Below are 14194 nucleotides of genomic sequence, written 5' to 3' on the forward strand. Positions count from 1 at the left end.
CATTTTTCTATTGATAAAAAAAATATCATCTTGCTAATCCAGCCTATAGAAAATTACCTAAAATCCAGCTGCATGCTATGTGCTATGAAAGAAAATCTCAAAGTAGATAATTCCAGGCTCGGTGCCAGCTTCTTGAACAGGCTGTACCACACAGAAAGCCATTTTATTAGCCTGATAATTCCATTAAAAATGCTCCGAAAGGGAACCAAGAGACTATGTCAGCTTGCTTGTCTATTATAGCAGCCAAAAAATATTTACAGTCCTTCTTAAAGGCTTTCAAATTTATGGATGCTTGATATGTTTTTTTCTACAAGACTGTAAAAATGTGAATTTCATAGCTGAAGTTCGATTTTTTTTTTAGCACGGGAGTCTACTGGCTATTAGAGGAACTGCAGTTTGTGGCTACACCGTTGGGTTAGTTTTCTTTAGTCCCAGAGTTTGCAGCTTGGACAGAGTATCTGAGGATCTGATAGGTGAAGTTATTTTGGCAAATTTGACCTAACATTAGAACATATGATTCTTTCATGTTTGGGTTTAAAGAACCCAAACCCTTTTATATCATCAAACACTTGTTAGAAAGCTCAACTTTCTAGGATACAGTTTTAGAGCAATTTCTTGAAGATGATTTTTTAGACATGGCCAATGAATTCAGGGAGGTAAGGCAAAAACAAAGTAATAGGTAGTTTCAACATGCTTGAAAGTTTTTAATAACCACATTGTTGGTGCAAAACTATTTATCTTTGCTATCTTTGGCTTTTTTTTTAAATAAAAACATCAGGAATTACAGTAACTCTAATGTGAAACAGCTGACTTCAAAAGGGGGGGGGGGGGTCTGCTTACATAACAAACAAAAAAAACTTTACGTATCCACACACACATTCACTACTACAACACGGCTGCAATTGGCTGCTACTGCCAATCAGGAGCATGTGACTATGTGAATATGTAGGCTGGTCGACATCAACCGGCTGCACTCGCACCGTCTCTTCGTCCCACACACACACACGCACACACACATACACACACAGACACACAAACTAACAGTAACGGAGGCTGCTCCATCATGCACAGCAAAGAGCACATCAGGTAAGAAACTTTTTTTGTTGTGTATTATAGGTAATAATATTGTGTTTTTCTTGATACAGTGCCATTAGGTAACTAAGTCGTGGTTTCTAAACTTTTTGTGTGAGGACAGTGTTGTGTTATTGTATGTTTGTGATTTCGTTTTCTGAGGCCTGAAATGTAAATTTACATTTTCACTGATTTATGTGAAGAAAATCAAAGAGAAAAATTATTATATTTTTCAGCCTGCTTAGCTGTTAATCAGCTTTCAGCATCTTATTAGGCTCATGAGCTACAACTTGGTAGACCTGGTAACATGTTATATAATGGTCCACAATTCATAGTCATTTAGTTTAGTGAATATTGAGTCATTTATTTAAAAAAAAAATACACACACACACAACTACTACAGCCTTAAAATTGAAGAGAGAAGAAGAGTTGAAAGGATCAAGTCTATGGAGAAATAATAAGTTATTTTAAATATATTTTTAAGGTCCTTTACTGACTTATTTAACAGGTAAAGTGTACATTAAGAAATAAAGATTAAAAGACAGCAAAGATGTAGCTTAATTTTCATTTGCTTTCCTTGGTGAGTTTTTTAAATCGTACTTTTTTTCTCAAGCGAATTTAATTGAACTGCTGCTGGAGTGTTTTTAATTCCTCCTTCATCTGACACAGAGGTCTTTCAAAATACTGTAGCTTTGGAGAATGGCTATGGATAATTAATGGAAGTTGACCACCTAACACTTTGTCTAACATCAGTCACAAAGATGGAAAATCTTTACCAGCTCATACCACAATAGTGTTCAAGTTCTTCATTTTATCTTATGTGATTTATTGAGCTCTTCATTCATAACTGAATTCTTTCTTTTGGTCATTTTTATAATCTTTTCAATCCATTTTCTTTCTCATCCTTTGGCTGCTGTAACAAATAAATGTTCCCAATTTTGAGATAAATAAAATATTTACTCATATATGCTGACTTCATTATTTCAAACTTTTGCTAGGAGCATCCTCTGTTGTTTATATCTATATGAGAAAAGGCCCAAAAGTGATTTTGTTTTTGTTCATTTGTTTTCTTTATTTTGATTAAAACTTGTAAAAACATGTTGTGAACTGAAAATTGACATATTGTGAAGTCTGTGTAGGTTCTAAGTCTTCCAGGTAATGATAGTTGAGAGGCAAAATATCTTCAAAAACCTAAAGACGTCAGGTTGTCTTCTTTTTAAGCTCTCAAGAAATATTGTGAAATTGTTGGCAAACAGTTGCTTAATGTCAGTCACTTGGAGTCGTGTTTTTCTCCATCTGAGAAATACAAACAGTCTCTGTTTGTGGCCTGCATATTTCCCTGAGAGACGTAGCTGCCTTTTTATCTGCTGTGCGAACTGTTTTTACACAAGTTGACTCCATCTGTTGTTGGGGACTGAGAAAGTGGTGAGAAGTGAGTTAAAAAAAAAACAGCTTCCTGCTCCAACTCAAAATGCTGCCGGGCAGCAAGGGTAAACAGAAACAGTAAAGGTGCAGGACAGGCGGCCACAAACTGAACTCAAACTCATATCAGGTCTTTCAGTGAACTTGGAAAATAATTCCCTCCAATTTCATTATTATTTGTGACCCATATTTTATTTCCCTTCAACATTGAAGTAATTTGTTAAATACTTTATACAGTGAGGCAGTGGTCTTGCAAAACATGAACATAAAAGGCCAGACTTAGTCCAAAGTAAGCTTTATGTTATGGACCTGATCCAAAATGTATTGAGCCTACACAGATCCCAGCGGAGAGGAAACAGCAACAGCAACAGCAAGATGAGGTGAATCATGATGATGTTGCAAAATAATATTTATTCTTTCTTTTTTGTGTCCGTAGTCATGACGAATACCAGAAGACAGCTGACTGGCTGATGTCCCAAACAAAGCACCGACCCCAGGTAGCAATCATCTGTGGATCCGGACTGGGCATGCTCGCTGACACACTGAAGTGTCAAGACTCCTTTGCTTATTCTGACATCCCAGGCTTCCCTCAGAGCACAGGTACACTGAATATTCAGGTTAATGACTGATAAATATGCTACATTATTCTGTTTAAAAGAACTGGTTCCCATATCTTCTAAATATTAATCATGTTAACATGGGATTCAAGGCAGTTTGAAGTTACTATTTGCACATATTGAACAAAACAAACTAACTAAAATATGTGGAAATATATATGTTAGGAGGTTAATTTATTTTTATGGGAGAAACATCTCCTCACTCATCCATGTGACTTCTTCAGTCTTATAAACATTACATTTGCATAATGACTCACACTAGCACCACTGACTAAGAATGCACTGTGAGGTCAGTTTCATGGTCATTAAAATGCGAATTATCATAGCCATTGATCAATGGTCATTGATCATATTCTTAATATAACATATTAAGAATATGTTATATTGTTTTATAGGTTCTTTTTTAATTAAATTGATATGTGGGATTACAAATATCAGACTGTCGAACAGCAACTTTTTGTAAGTTCACCTGCTGATTTATAGAAAATAAATCCTAAAATTAACCAAGACAAGCAGTTAAATGGTTAAAACCATTTTAATATGAACAAGGAAAGAATGCATGAACTGCCTATATGAAATATATATATGAAGCATAGTTACATCAGAAGTTCCTGTATGTATGTGTTTGTGTTTGCAGTCCAGGGTCATGCAGGTCGGCTTGTTTTTGGGGAACTGAAGGGGAAGACATGCGTGTGCATGCAGGGTCGCTTCCACATGTATGAAGGACACTCTCTCTGCAAGGTACATGCACGCAAATGCACTGATCCTCGCTGAAATAATGCATTCCCTTCTGACCTCATGAATCTGATTCAAACCAGAACCCCAAAACTCCCTCAATTCCATGACAGCTCTGTGAAGACGTGTGAACCAAGCCAACCAAACCAACAATTCATAAGTTAACATTTTCTTAAAGATCAAACCACAAATTATAAAACTCTTAAAAAAAAACTTCTGAAAAGAGAAACAGATTTTTACAGACTGCACGTAATAAGGTTCACATACACCAGGCGCGCGCACACACACACACACACACACACACACTTACACATGCACACACACACACACTCATAGTGAGCTGATTAAAAAAGCTTAGTCATGCACACATGTAACTGTAATCAGCAGCATGAGACTGAACTTGTAGTGTGTGTGTGTGTGTGTGTGTGCATACACCCGCATGTGAGAAGCCGGCCCAAGTCATGCATGGGTTTGGTCACATGCAGCCTTTTAGCTGTTCAATGGTGTCATTGTTTCCCTCTATAACCCAGACACACATACACACACACCCACTCTCTTTTTTATAATATTGAAAATAATGACACTCCTGTAAATGGAACTCTGTGGAAAATGGAAAGCTGCTTCTCAATAAACACATTTCACTCCTGGGCACCATTACTAGATAACCATCTGCAATGAAGCTCACTAAAAGCTAGAGGCCTGTGTGCGAGTTACAGCTTCACAGGAGGCTTCTGTGTTTGTCAATTCATTACTGAGGCTCCAACTTCCTGTCTGTCCATCAGACGACCTTCCCCATTCGAGTTTTCAAGCTGCTCGGAGTGGAGACCCTGATTGTCACAAATGCTGCTGGCTCACTGGCCGATGGCTTCCAGACTGGAGACATCATGATCATCAAAGACCACATCAACTTTCCCGGATTGGTCGGTCTGAACCCGCTGTGTGGGCCCAACGATGAGAAGTAATTACATGGATGGCTATGTATTGTTGCGACCGTTTTAAAGGTCTTTTTGTGTCTACTGCTCTTTACTGTTGTTGTGAAATTTGTTTTAGGCCCTTGCCTGACCACTATCAGCATGTGAGTGTGTGTGACTGTTAGACAGAAAGCATTTAAGCATAGAAAAAAGTGCTTGTGTGAATGGGTGTCAGGAGGTGAATGAGGTTTAGGTAGTGAAGCGCTATATAAGAGCGAGTCCATTTTCATATTATTTTTTGTTCGCAGGTTTGGTCCTCGCTTCCCAGCCATGTCTGGTTGCTATGACAAAGGTCTACGTTGCCTTGCTATGGAGATCGCCAAAGAGCTGGGTGTGGCCAGTGTTCTGCAGGAAGGCGTGTACGCCATGGTGGGTGGCCCCAACTTTGAAACCATTGCTGAGGCCAGACTGTTGCATCGGCTTGGTGTGGACGCTGTTGGTACGTTCAGTACAGCCACATTTTCATGGAAAAGCTAAAAATGTAAAGTTTTACTTAAGGTTAGCACCGCATGGACAGCCATGAGATCTTTAAATATCAACAAGAGTCATCTTCTGCACAAAAGGAATGAGTTTTGATTCTGTGGAGAACAGGAAAAAAGACAACTTCAGAAAATGGTACCATTGTTATATTTATTATTTAACTAGTGGCACTTTTTGTCAGGGCTGGGTCATATCAACTGCGATAATACTGGTATAAACTTGTACAATATGAAAATGTCATATTGTCACATCATTGTTATATCACACACAGTGTTTATGTTCTATAGTGTGCACAAGAACAAGACAAGCCCCAGCATGTCTGAGAGCAGCACGGACTCAAGCGCAGACTATGAATCACAATAAACAGTTCTTTACTCACACGACACCGAGTGCATTATATACAGGTGGGGAAGAGGGGATCCAGGGAATCCAGAGGTCCACGAGGAAAGACAGGGGAACGGGGTCCTCACTCTCGCACACAGCTCCACACGCTCGCTTCCAGTCAGCTCACTCCACACGGAAAACGCACACGCCACACTGCAACTGCCACACTCATGAACGGGGTCTCAGGACGGGGCACAGAGAATCTCTATACAAAGACAAATTGTCAATACCAAACAAAGCATGAAGAGAAATCAAAATATTTCGAAAACTAAAATTCCACTAACGAATGTTGCACAATAGTCCAGCGACGAAGGACTCACAGCTGCTGCCTTAAGAAGCGGCTGGTAAACAGGATGATGAATCTCCGGGGAGTAATTGCTTGCAGGTGTGAGGACCAGCCCATTATGCGCTTTGCCTGGTGAGATCAGACATCGCCATTTCCGATGTGAACAGAAAACACCTACATGTGTTAGACTGTAAATCTCCCCTAAGGCTCGATTTATGCTTAGTGCCAAGTCCCTAAACCACAGAAGTCTACTCTCTGCACTGGTAAGTGTTGTGGCATTTGTTACAACAACTCTCTTGTTATGCCTGTTTTAAATATGACTCACATCAGCTCTTTGGAACAACTGGAAGCACTCTTGATTTTCCTACATGGCCTTTCAGGATAGTCATTAGATAATGGACATAACAGTTTTAAGGCCAGAGCCACCAAACTCTTGGCAGGTCACAGGTATATAGATTTTACTGATGAAATTGCTTTTTTCCCTCAGTATTAGTTAAGTATTTGTGAGAAGATGTGACCTATATCGATACATGCTTTGTGCGGTCAGCTTTGTATTCTACTAAGAGAAAGATCTTAGAGATATGTGTCCTCATTAAGGATTTGTGTTGATTTGTGGGGTTTTAGTCTCAGATGTATATTGTTAAATGGTGATTATGAGACAGTGTGTTTCAGCTATTTTACAGAGTAAAATGAAAGTAACGAGTAATGAGTTTGTAGAATGAATTACTTCTTCCCAGCACTAACTAAGTAACGTAATGTGTAATGTGTAATAATTACTTTTTTGAGTAACGATTCCAACACTGATCACAACAAAGGTGGGAAATAGCTCAACAAACATGCACAAATATTTGACCCACAACATAATAACAGAATCGGAATCACTAAATTCTTATCAGCTCCCTCCCTGATCCCACTGCACTAAAATCAGATAATCTCACTCCTGTTATCTGCCATCTTAACTAAAATGCTCGCTATTTATAGGGTTGAGTGGGAAAATTTGTTGCAGTAGCATCAGTATTATCATCAGTTGTTTCATCACTAGTTTTAGTAACATCCCCTGGTCTGTTTTGGGGGGTTTTTTTAGGTATGAGTACAGCTCCTGAGGTGGTTGTGGCAACTCACTGCGGTCTGAGAGTCTTTGGCCTCTCTTTGATCACCAACAAGGTAGTACACATCCGAGTCACTGATCAACAACTGATTAGCTATAACTGTGATCATTTACAAAGCTGCAGGCTACAAAAGTAACTCTGTTACAAAGACTCTGTGATATCTCACTTTGCTTCAGGTGGTGAAGAGTTACGAGGACACGGAAAGCGTGAACCACGAGGGCGTCTTGGAGATCGGCCGGCTGCGCTCTCACACCGTGCAGCAGCTGGTGACTGAGCTGATCGACAGGATGGAGATCAATAACAACGACAACCTTAATAAATCTATCTGAAAAACGTACAATCACCCAAAAACACATGAAGATTGTGTACATATTTCACTGGTGCATTCACAACATTTTTAGCACTTCTTCCTGTTTTGTTTTGCTGTAATTAAACTTTATTTATATCAACATGGTGCCTAATATTCTCCATCAGGGTAAATCAGAGTGTAAGTATTCTTTTATGATATTTGACTTTAAATCCTAAAACTTTATATACCAATAACCGCTGTGTTTGAAGGTGCTTTAATATGAAAAACATGAGACACAGTTTTCTTTTTGTATTATTGTCTTGCACATTTTTGTTGTAGAATTGTATGTAATGTAAAGTATTAGTAAAGTATGTCACAGATTTCCTGATTGATGTTAATCGGATTAAACAAACTGCCACATCTAACGCTTTCCGTTTCCTACTTATTGTGATTAGCTCGTTTGGGTAGCTGCAGTTCCTCTATTGTCCACTAGATGCTACTGTAATAAACCTGTAAATCAAGGATATTTTACATCACAGGACACATCAAGACCAGATCAGTGAAACTGCCCAGAAGTTTAAATACACATTTAATCCCTGAGATATATTAATTTAAGACAAAGACGCTCAATTTCAACAGTATGTCTGTTTTTCTACATGATAAAGAAATGCTGCTGCTAAATGAAAAACTGGTCCACACAACACATACATTACTATAGCAGATATTGAAAAAACAGGAATGTTTCTGTCATTTAATGTTATTACTTTATTACTTTGGTATACTATAAAAGGCCACGGGGGAGGTTTTTATTAGCAGAAAAAGCTGCAAAAGTTATGGAAATACAGACAAAAGTCCCAAATGTATGCCCTGCTTCACATTTTCCAAAGCCAACCAGTGGGACAGAATGGAGTCTGGCTCCTCATGTTTGACATCCCAGCTCTAAATGAAATGACGTAAACTGGAAACCAGTTTTGCAGAAATAAGATCATAAGATCATCAAGGCCAGGACTTATATTTTGGAACAAGGAGAGTGTTATATAGATATATATATATATATATATATATGTATGCATATGCATAATAAAGTGCAGTAAACCTGGAAATCATCAAGAAAATAAACAGCTATTTGTTGATGATATCAGAATCCTTTTATGGCCATCATAATTATTGTGAACCAAAAGCAGATAAAAACAATTTTACAAAAAGCAAAACTACTTGTAAAACACACAAAGCCTAGTTCACCAACAACTGATGACAAAATAACACGCAAGGTCAGGTTCCAATGCATTACATGTATTTGGCATTTTGTAATAAGGGTAAAAATAGGTATCAACACTCGGCCCACATCACACCAATTCAGCCCTGGCTTTATAACTGAATCAAAACACCCTGCCTGGAGCATGAGTTTTCAGCTGAATAATCCTTCTGCCCTGCTTCCTTCGAATGGCTTAACAATGACTCCAGACCAAACATGTGACTCAAACCACTCCAGATACATTCCCCTTTAAGCTCTAATCATTTTAACCAGAAGAACACTAGTCAAAGGGAGTACACAGACCAATGTAAAAAAAAAAAAAAAAAAAAAAGGAAAGGAAAGGAAAAGTTACTTTATGATTATGAATACTTTATAAAAGAGGTTAACAGATTTTGAATGCAAGTTCGCCATCAAGCAATTCTCTGCTATGAGTCAGTTGGTTTTAGTTTTCATTTAGTGAATCTTTTCATGAAACTGGGATAAAGGTATAAAGCTGTTTCTCATTTCTGATGTTTTGGTATTTATATGTTCACACCTGCACTAATAAACTACACCCGTGTGTGTAATTCAGCCAAATCACAGCTTCTTTTATTGCAATAAAAACAAAAGCCAAAAACTACAACAAGTGCTCCAAAAATTTGCAAACAGTAACACGTGGAGACTGCAGTATGCCTTGGAGTCATGTTTTTTTTTTTCATGTTTTCACATTAGCCATGTGCAGATTATCATTGTCACTAACCATGACTATCAGAAGAGTCCTGGCCTGGGAATGTTTACTTTCAACTTTCTAAGAATGGCACAGTTTCATTTCTAAGCAACAGAAAAAACTTCAGTTGCAGAATACCAACAACGGACATTGGTACGTAAACAGATTAGCAGAAAATGCTTTACAGCAGTGACTGATATGTGTACATGTGATAATATATTTATTTTAAACTAGATTACAAGTGTAGAAGTGTGCATTGTTCATCAAAACAACTACAGGCTATTAGTGGCTAGTGAACTAAGACTGTAAAGTGTGTCTCCCCTCTTACTGCTGCCTGTGACTGAAGCATCTTTGTATGTTTTTCATCGTGTCTTTGCTTTCTTTTCAGTCACATTGATGCTTTTGTCACCATTAAAATTTTATACATTTTCTCATGAGGATGAAATTGATAGCTTTAAAAGAGGAAAGGGAAAAAAAATTACTTTTTTCCCATAAAAAAGTAATTTGGGGCATAGATCCCTTAAACAGAATAAATCTTTAACCAAAACACCCTAACATAAGGCCTTCAGGTGAATCAGATGATCTTCATCACCAGATAAAGTGTCGTCACATGTCGTGAAAAATTGTAGAGCTTTCTGATTTTAGGGCTTTTTACATTTAGTCCTAAGAATTAAAGATCTAAAAAAATGTTCATGTTCAGTGTTATTCTACCTTTTCTACCTCTCAAACTGTTGTTTAGTGTGGAGATCTGCATCACATTGCTGCTGCCTGCTTTCCAAATATCGCCATGACAGTGCCTGAGCAGGTGACCTACGAAGTCTTCTGTTTATCCCTGGCAGCTCTACTGCTGGCTGTGATTGAGCTCCTGCTGCTCTGTTGCGTCCTCAAACAAATCAGAAACAGGTAAAAGCAGCTGCCTCATAAAAATCAGCCGCTCAATTCTGCAATTCAGAGTTATTTAGATTTACACTGAACTACTATTCTTCTATGTTTATTTTAGAGGTCACTTTAAACCTTCAATTATCAATAATCTCTGGTGTTTTTAGCGTGGTTCTTTTTGCAAGAACATATGTTTGTATAAACTGCTTTGATACAACTTTGGCATTGATTTTAACATTTCAGATTAGCCAAACTCGCTCTCCTATTTTTGACAAAGGCACAATTCAATTCAATTCAATTCAATTTTATTTATATAGCACCAAATCACAACAACAGTCGCCTCAAGGCGCTTTATGTTGTACAGTAGATCCTACAATAATAGATACATAAGACACTAGAGTCTTTGTATGTAATATTACAACTACCATGTTAAGCATTAAAACCACAACACTGGCTGACTTAATTCCCAGTTAGTGCATTTCTTACAATGGTGCAGCTAGCTCTAAACAGGAGTCATAGGAGTATTACAGTGTAAATAAGATTCATAAATCTCTGTTAGACCCAAAGTATGTGACTGCTTATAACTGAGGTGGCAAACAGGAAATTTAACCCATGGTCTTTAAAGGACACATAACAGAGAGATGTGGCTACTATGGCTACCTGCTCCCAACCAAGTTATATGTTCAGCATAATTTATCATGGATATTTAGCCAGGTAAAAGGATAAAAACAGCCATTGTTGCGACACTTTGACTTTAAACTTGACATGGCACACAAAGACATCCCTTTGTAGTACATATGGCTGTCGACATGATTCGTGTGTCACAGTTGAGCCTATGTCCCAGCTACTGCAGTTCCAGCACAAGAGCTGTTGTATGAAAATGCTGTTACTTAGATCAAATTATAATTTCAGCTTTGATTATGATCACTTGTTATTTCTAAGAATACCCAGGTCTTTGTATTGAAACTGGATTGCACACCTGGTGAGGATTTGTTTGGATCTGTGTGTCTGCCTTAAATTCAATAACATGTGACATTGCAGGCAGCATTTATCCCTTCAGCGCTCACACTGAGGCCGAGCCTTAGTCAGAAAATGAATAGCCCTGGTAAGTAGGGCAGCCTGACATTAATTCAGCAGATGTAATGGTTGACCCAAGCATGACCAGTCTGGTGACGTCAGTCTTTGGCTTGCATACTGGAGATGTGTAGACACTTCAAGACTTGTTGAGGTGGTGCAGTGGTTTCCTCCCACAGTTGAGGAATCTAAACTGAGACTGTCTCGTTCTATGTGTTAGCCTAACTGGTGATCTGCTCAAGTCTCAGGCAAACCTTTCATCAGATGGGGTAGGCTCCAGCTTACAGCAGCCCTCTGCAGGATAATGCCAGTATATCGAATGGATGGATATTAAATAGATTTAAGTATTTGGTTAAATGATATCTTAGGTTAAAATTATGACTTTTAAAGGAAATCTCCTCTGCTGTTGGTCAGTTTTTCCCAGGCTGGTTTACTAGCGTAAAAATGAATGAAAGTAGTGAAGTTAGTGACCCCATGTTTTCTCAAAATGATTTTCCCTTTACAATGAATGTTTTATAACCTTTTTTATAGTATCTTACTGTTGGTATTACTGGATAATATAGTCCAAATTACAAAAATCTGTTGCATTACAGATACCAACATGGAACCGACTCAAGGGGCCATAAAGGTCTGGCTGTGTGTTCAGTGGAGAAAAAAAGGACCCAAAAAGTAACTTTGAGCAGTGATTAGTCTCTCCCATATCCACTGACCTTGCTGTGTGTTAAATAGCCTCTTACTGGATGGCAGGATTCAAGGAGAATATGAAGGTGTAATTACCCTTCAATGGGATTTTTATACTAGTATAGTCTGATTGGATGGATCCAGAGGACAGAGCTAGTTCTTGTGTTTCTTTTTCCAAGATGAAACAAATTCTCTAATTCAGACCTTAGGGAATATAGCTACAACGATGTAGAGACCACAAATATTGATCATCTCATTAGGTGTAAATAATCAGTTGGATCTGATTCCTCAGAAACATCACCGAGATGCAGATCTCAGCAGAACAACCTAGTCGTAAACTGACTGTCAGAACCAAGCCCGACCATGCAGACCAGCTGCTGGACCACCTGCTGGACAGAGTGTTTCTCCAGGGGAATGCAGGACTAGCATCTGGAGGAGAATCCCCAGCGGACGTTGAATCACAAAATGGAGGAGAATTCAAGAAGGAAGTTGGATTAGAACCTCAGAAGAACCTTAGAGAAGGATCTGGATCATACCCAGAATCTTCAACATCCACTTCTCATCCTCAAAGAGGTAAGTGTTACCAAATTCACTTCACTTTTTCATTGTCATAAGTAGTTAATATGCAGTCCAGAAATATAAATACATTTTAAAAAATGATAATTAAGTTTAAAAAGTCAGGAATATATGTTTAGTCATCTGAATAACACAAACTAAAATGTGTCTCAAAGTCGAGCTGAAACCTCAAAATAGCTTCAATAGTCCTGAAAAAGGCATTTGAACTGGCATGCAGTGAATTAAGTCAGACTGAATTAAATCTGTGATTTGGTGTAGTACAAATACTGGTTAATTTCTTCCAGAGTTTTAGTTGCTCCTTATTGACAGTGTGGAAGCATCGCCACCTCCTGTAACTAAAGGGAACTGCAGATTTTACAGTTTTGACTAATCTGGAAATACATACTGAAATGCTTCAGATAAGAAATGAATTTTGACTGAAGACTGATCCAGATTGTTCTCTCGTGCAGCTGTGAATCCTCTTCATAACAGACTGCAGCAGTGGTTCCAGGTGACTGCTCCTGGTCAACATGAGAAAAAAAGACATTTCAAAAGTTTGTATGAAATCCAAATTACATAAATCAAAAACTCAGCTGTTATTATATTTCCACATATTAAGTGTCATTTATTCATATGCTTATTTTTGCTTTAATATCCTTCACTCCAGCTGCATCCCATCAAACATCTTCTGTGGATCAAACCAACAACACGTACTCGCAGCAGTTCCATGAATCCCAGCATGGCTCTTCCTCATCTAAGGGTCCTTCATCCACTGAATCCTCAGAGGAAGACAAGTAGCACGATGGGACAGAAGATCAGAAACACAAACACTGATCAGATTCTGAAAGAATCTGTCAAATAAAACAGCAGAGCATATAACAGTCATGTTGGCGACCTCACTAACACGCAGCATTAGAGGAAAAATTCTTGTTCTTTACTGAAGTTAAAGGAGTTACACCAAAATCTATAAATATCAGTTGTCTTTCTTTTAAAATGATCATTTAGAAAACTAATTTGGAATAATGTACAGCAGTATTAAAGGTGCCGAGTACAGAAAAGTGAGCATGGTATACAGTTATACATAAAATATGGTCAAATATGATACCAATTTTTGGGATAAATAAAGTTGGTAAATTTCTGTGTTACAGCAGCCAAAACGTTAAGCGTAACCTAGCACACTAAATCATAATCTAAAAAGAATACAATAAAAACTAAAGTGTGACTAAAATACATTAATGCATTTTAAATACAATAATGATGAGATCATTATCACTTGTAAATCAATGTGTGTGAATGTATCTGAAGCATGAACGCAGCATGGAAATGTTGTCCTGGGTTTCGGACACACTGAGTTTTCTTGTTCTGTCTCTTCCCCATGTTAAGTTTACTTTTACATCTGTGATTCTCTGCTTAGTTTTCGTTGCTTACTTCCTGTTTTACTTTATTAGTCAGTCGTCTTGTGTTTTTAATTATCTGTTATCATCGTTTTGTGTTTGCTGACATGGAATTATCTGGATTTTTTTTGCCATTTCAGTTTATGGATTTTGTAACTCTGGGCCCTGAACTACAAAGCAAGTTCAACATACCAAGGGTATATTTCCATTATCTGTATCAACTGGCATTAACACTGGCAATCGCTATAAGCAGTCACATGAAACTATTATCAGCTTGCCAAGGCAA

The 14194-nt window shown here is 37.9% G+C and overlaps 2 protein-coding genes across 2 annotated transcripts; both read left to right on the forward strand.

The window, feature by feature from the left end:
* The first annotated feature begins 869 nt into the window (after window positions 1–869).
* Window positions 870–7789, forward strand: pnp4a (purine nucleoside phosphorylase 4a). Its single transcript, XM_026167177.2, has 7 exons — window positions 870–1086; window positions 2930–3093; window positions 3748–3851; window positions 4628–4803; window positions 5065–5255; window positions 7051–7130; window positions 7252–7789. Exons 1-7 carry the CDS (start codon window positions 1064–1066, stop codon window positions 7402–7404), a joined length of 891 nt encoding a protein of 296 aa, XP_026022962.1. The 5' UTR covers window positions 870–1063; the 3' UTR covers window positions 7405–7789.
* Window positions 7790–9418: 1629 nt separating this feature from the next.
* LOC113021656 (uncharacterized) lies at window positions 9419–13572 on the forward strand. The gene is made up of 5 exons (XM_026166356.2): window positions 9419–9478; window positions 10065–10228; window positions 12252–12532; window positions 12985–13068; window positions 13182–13572. The coding sequence occupies exons 2-5, from the start codon at window positions 10113–10115 to the stop codon at window positions 13310–13312; spliced, it is 612 nt and encodes a 203-aa protein (XP_026022141.2). The 5' UTR covers window positions 9419–9478; window positions 10065–10112; the 3' UTR covers window positions 13313–13572.
* Window positions 13573–14194: the final 622 nt, after the last annotated feature.

This window comes from Astatotilapia calliptera, chromosome 5 (assembly GCF_964374335.1).
Source record: "Astatotilapia calliptera chromosome 5, fAstCal68.1, whole genome shotgun sequence".
NCBI lineage: Eukaryota > Metazoa > Chordata > Actinopteri > Cichliformes > Cichlidae > Astatotilapia > Astatotilapia calliptera.

Bases quoted from the DNA above. Each gene is read 5' to 3' on its own strand.
- pnp4a (XM_026167177.2), top strand. From the start codon at position 1,064: ATGCACAGCAAAGAGCACATCAG. The intron at 3,094-3,747 runs GTACACTGAATA...TTGTGTTTGCAG, and splicing joins AGGCTTCCCTCAGAGCACAG to TCCAGGGTCATGCAGGTCGG. The intron at 5,256-7,050 runs GTACGTTCAGTA...GGGTTTTTTTAG, and splicing joins GCTTGGTGTGGACGCTGTTG to GTATGAGTACAGCTCCTGAG.
- LOC113021656 (XM_026166356.2), top strand. From the start codon at position 10,113: ATGACAGTGCCTGAGCAGGTGACCTACGAAGTCTTCTGTTTATCCCTG. The intron at 10,229-12,251 runs GTAAAAGCAGCT...CTGATTCCTCAG, and splicing joins CTCAAACAAATCAGAAACAG to AAACATCACCGAGATGCAGA. The intron at 12,533-12,984 runs GTAAGTGTTACC...TCTCTCGTGCAG, and splicing joins CACTTCTCATCCTCAAAGAG to CTGTGAATCCTCTTCATAAC.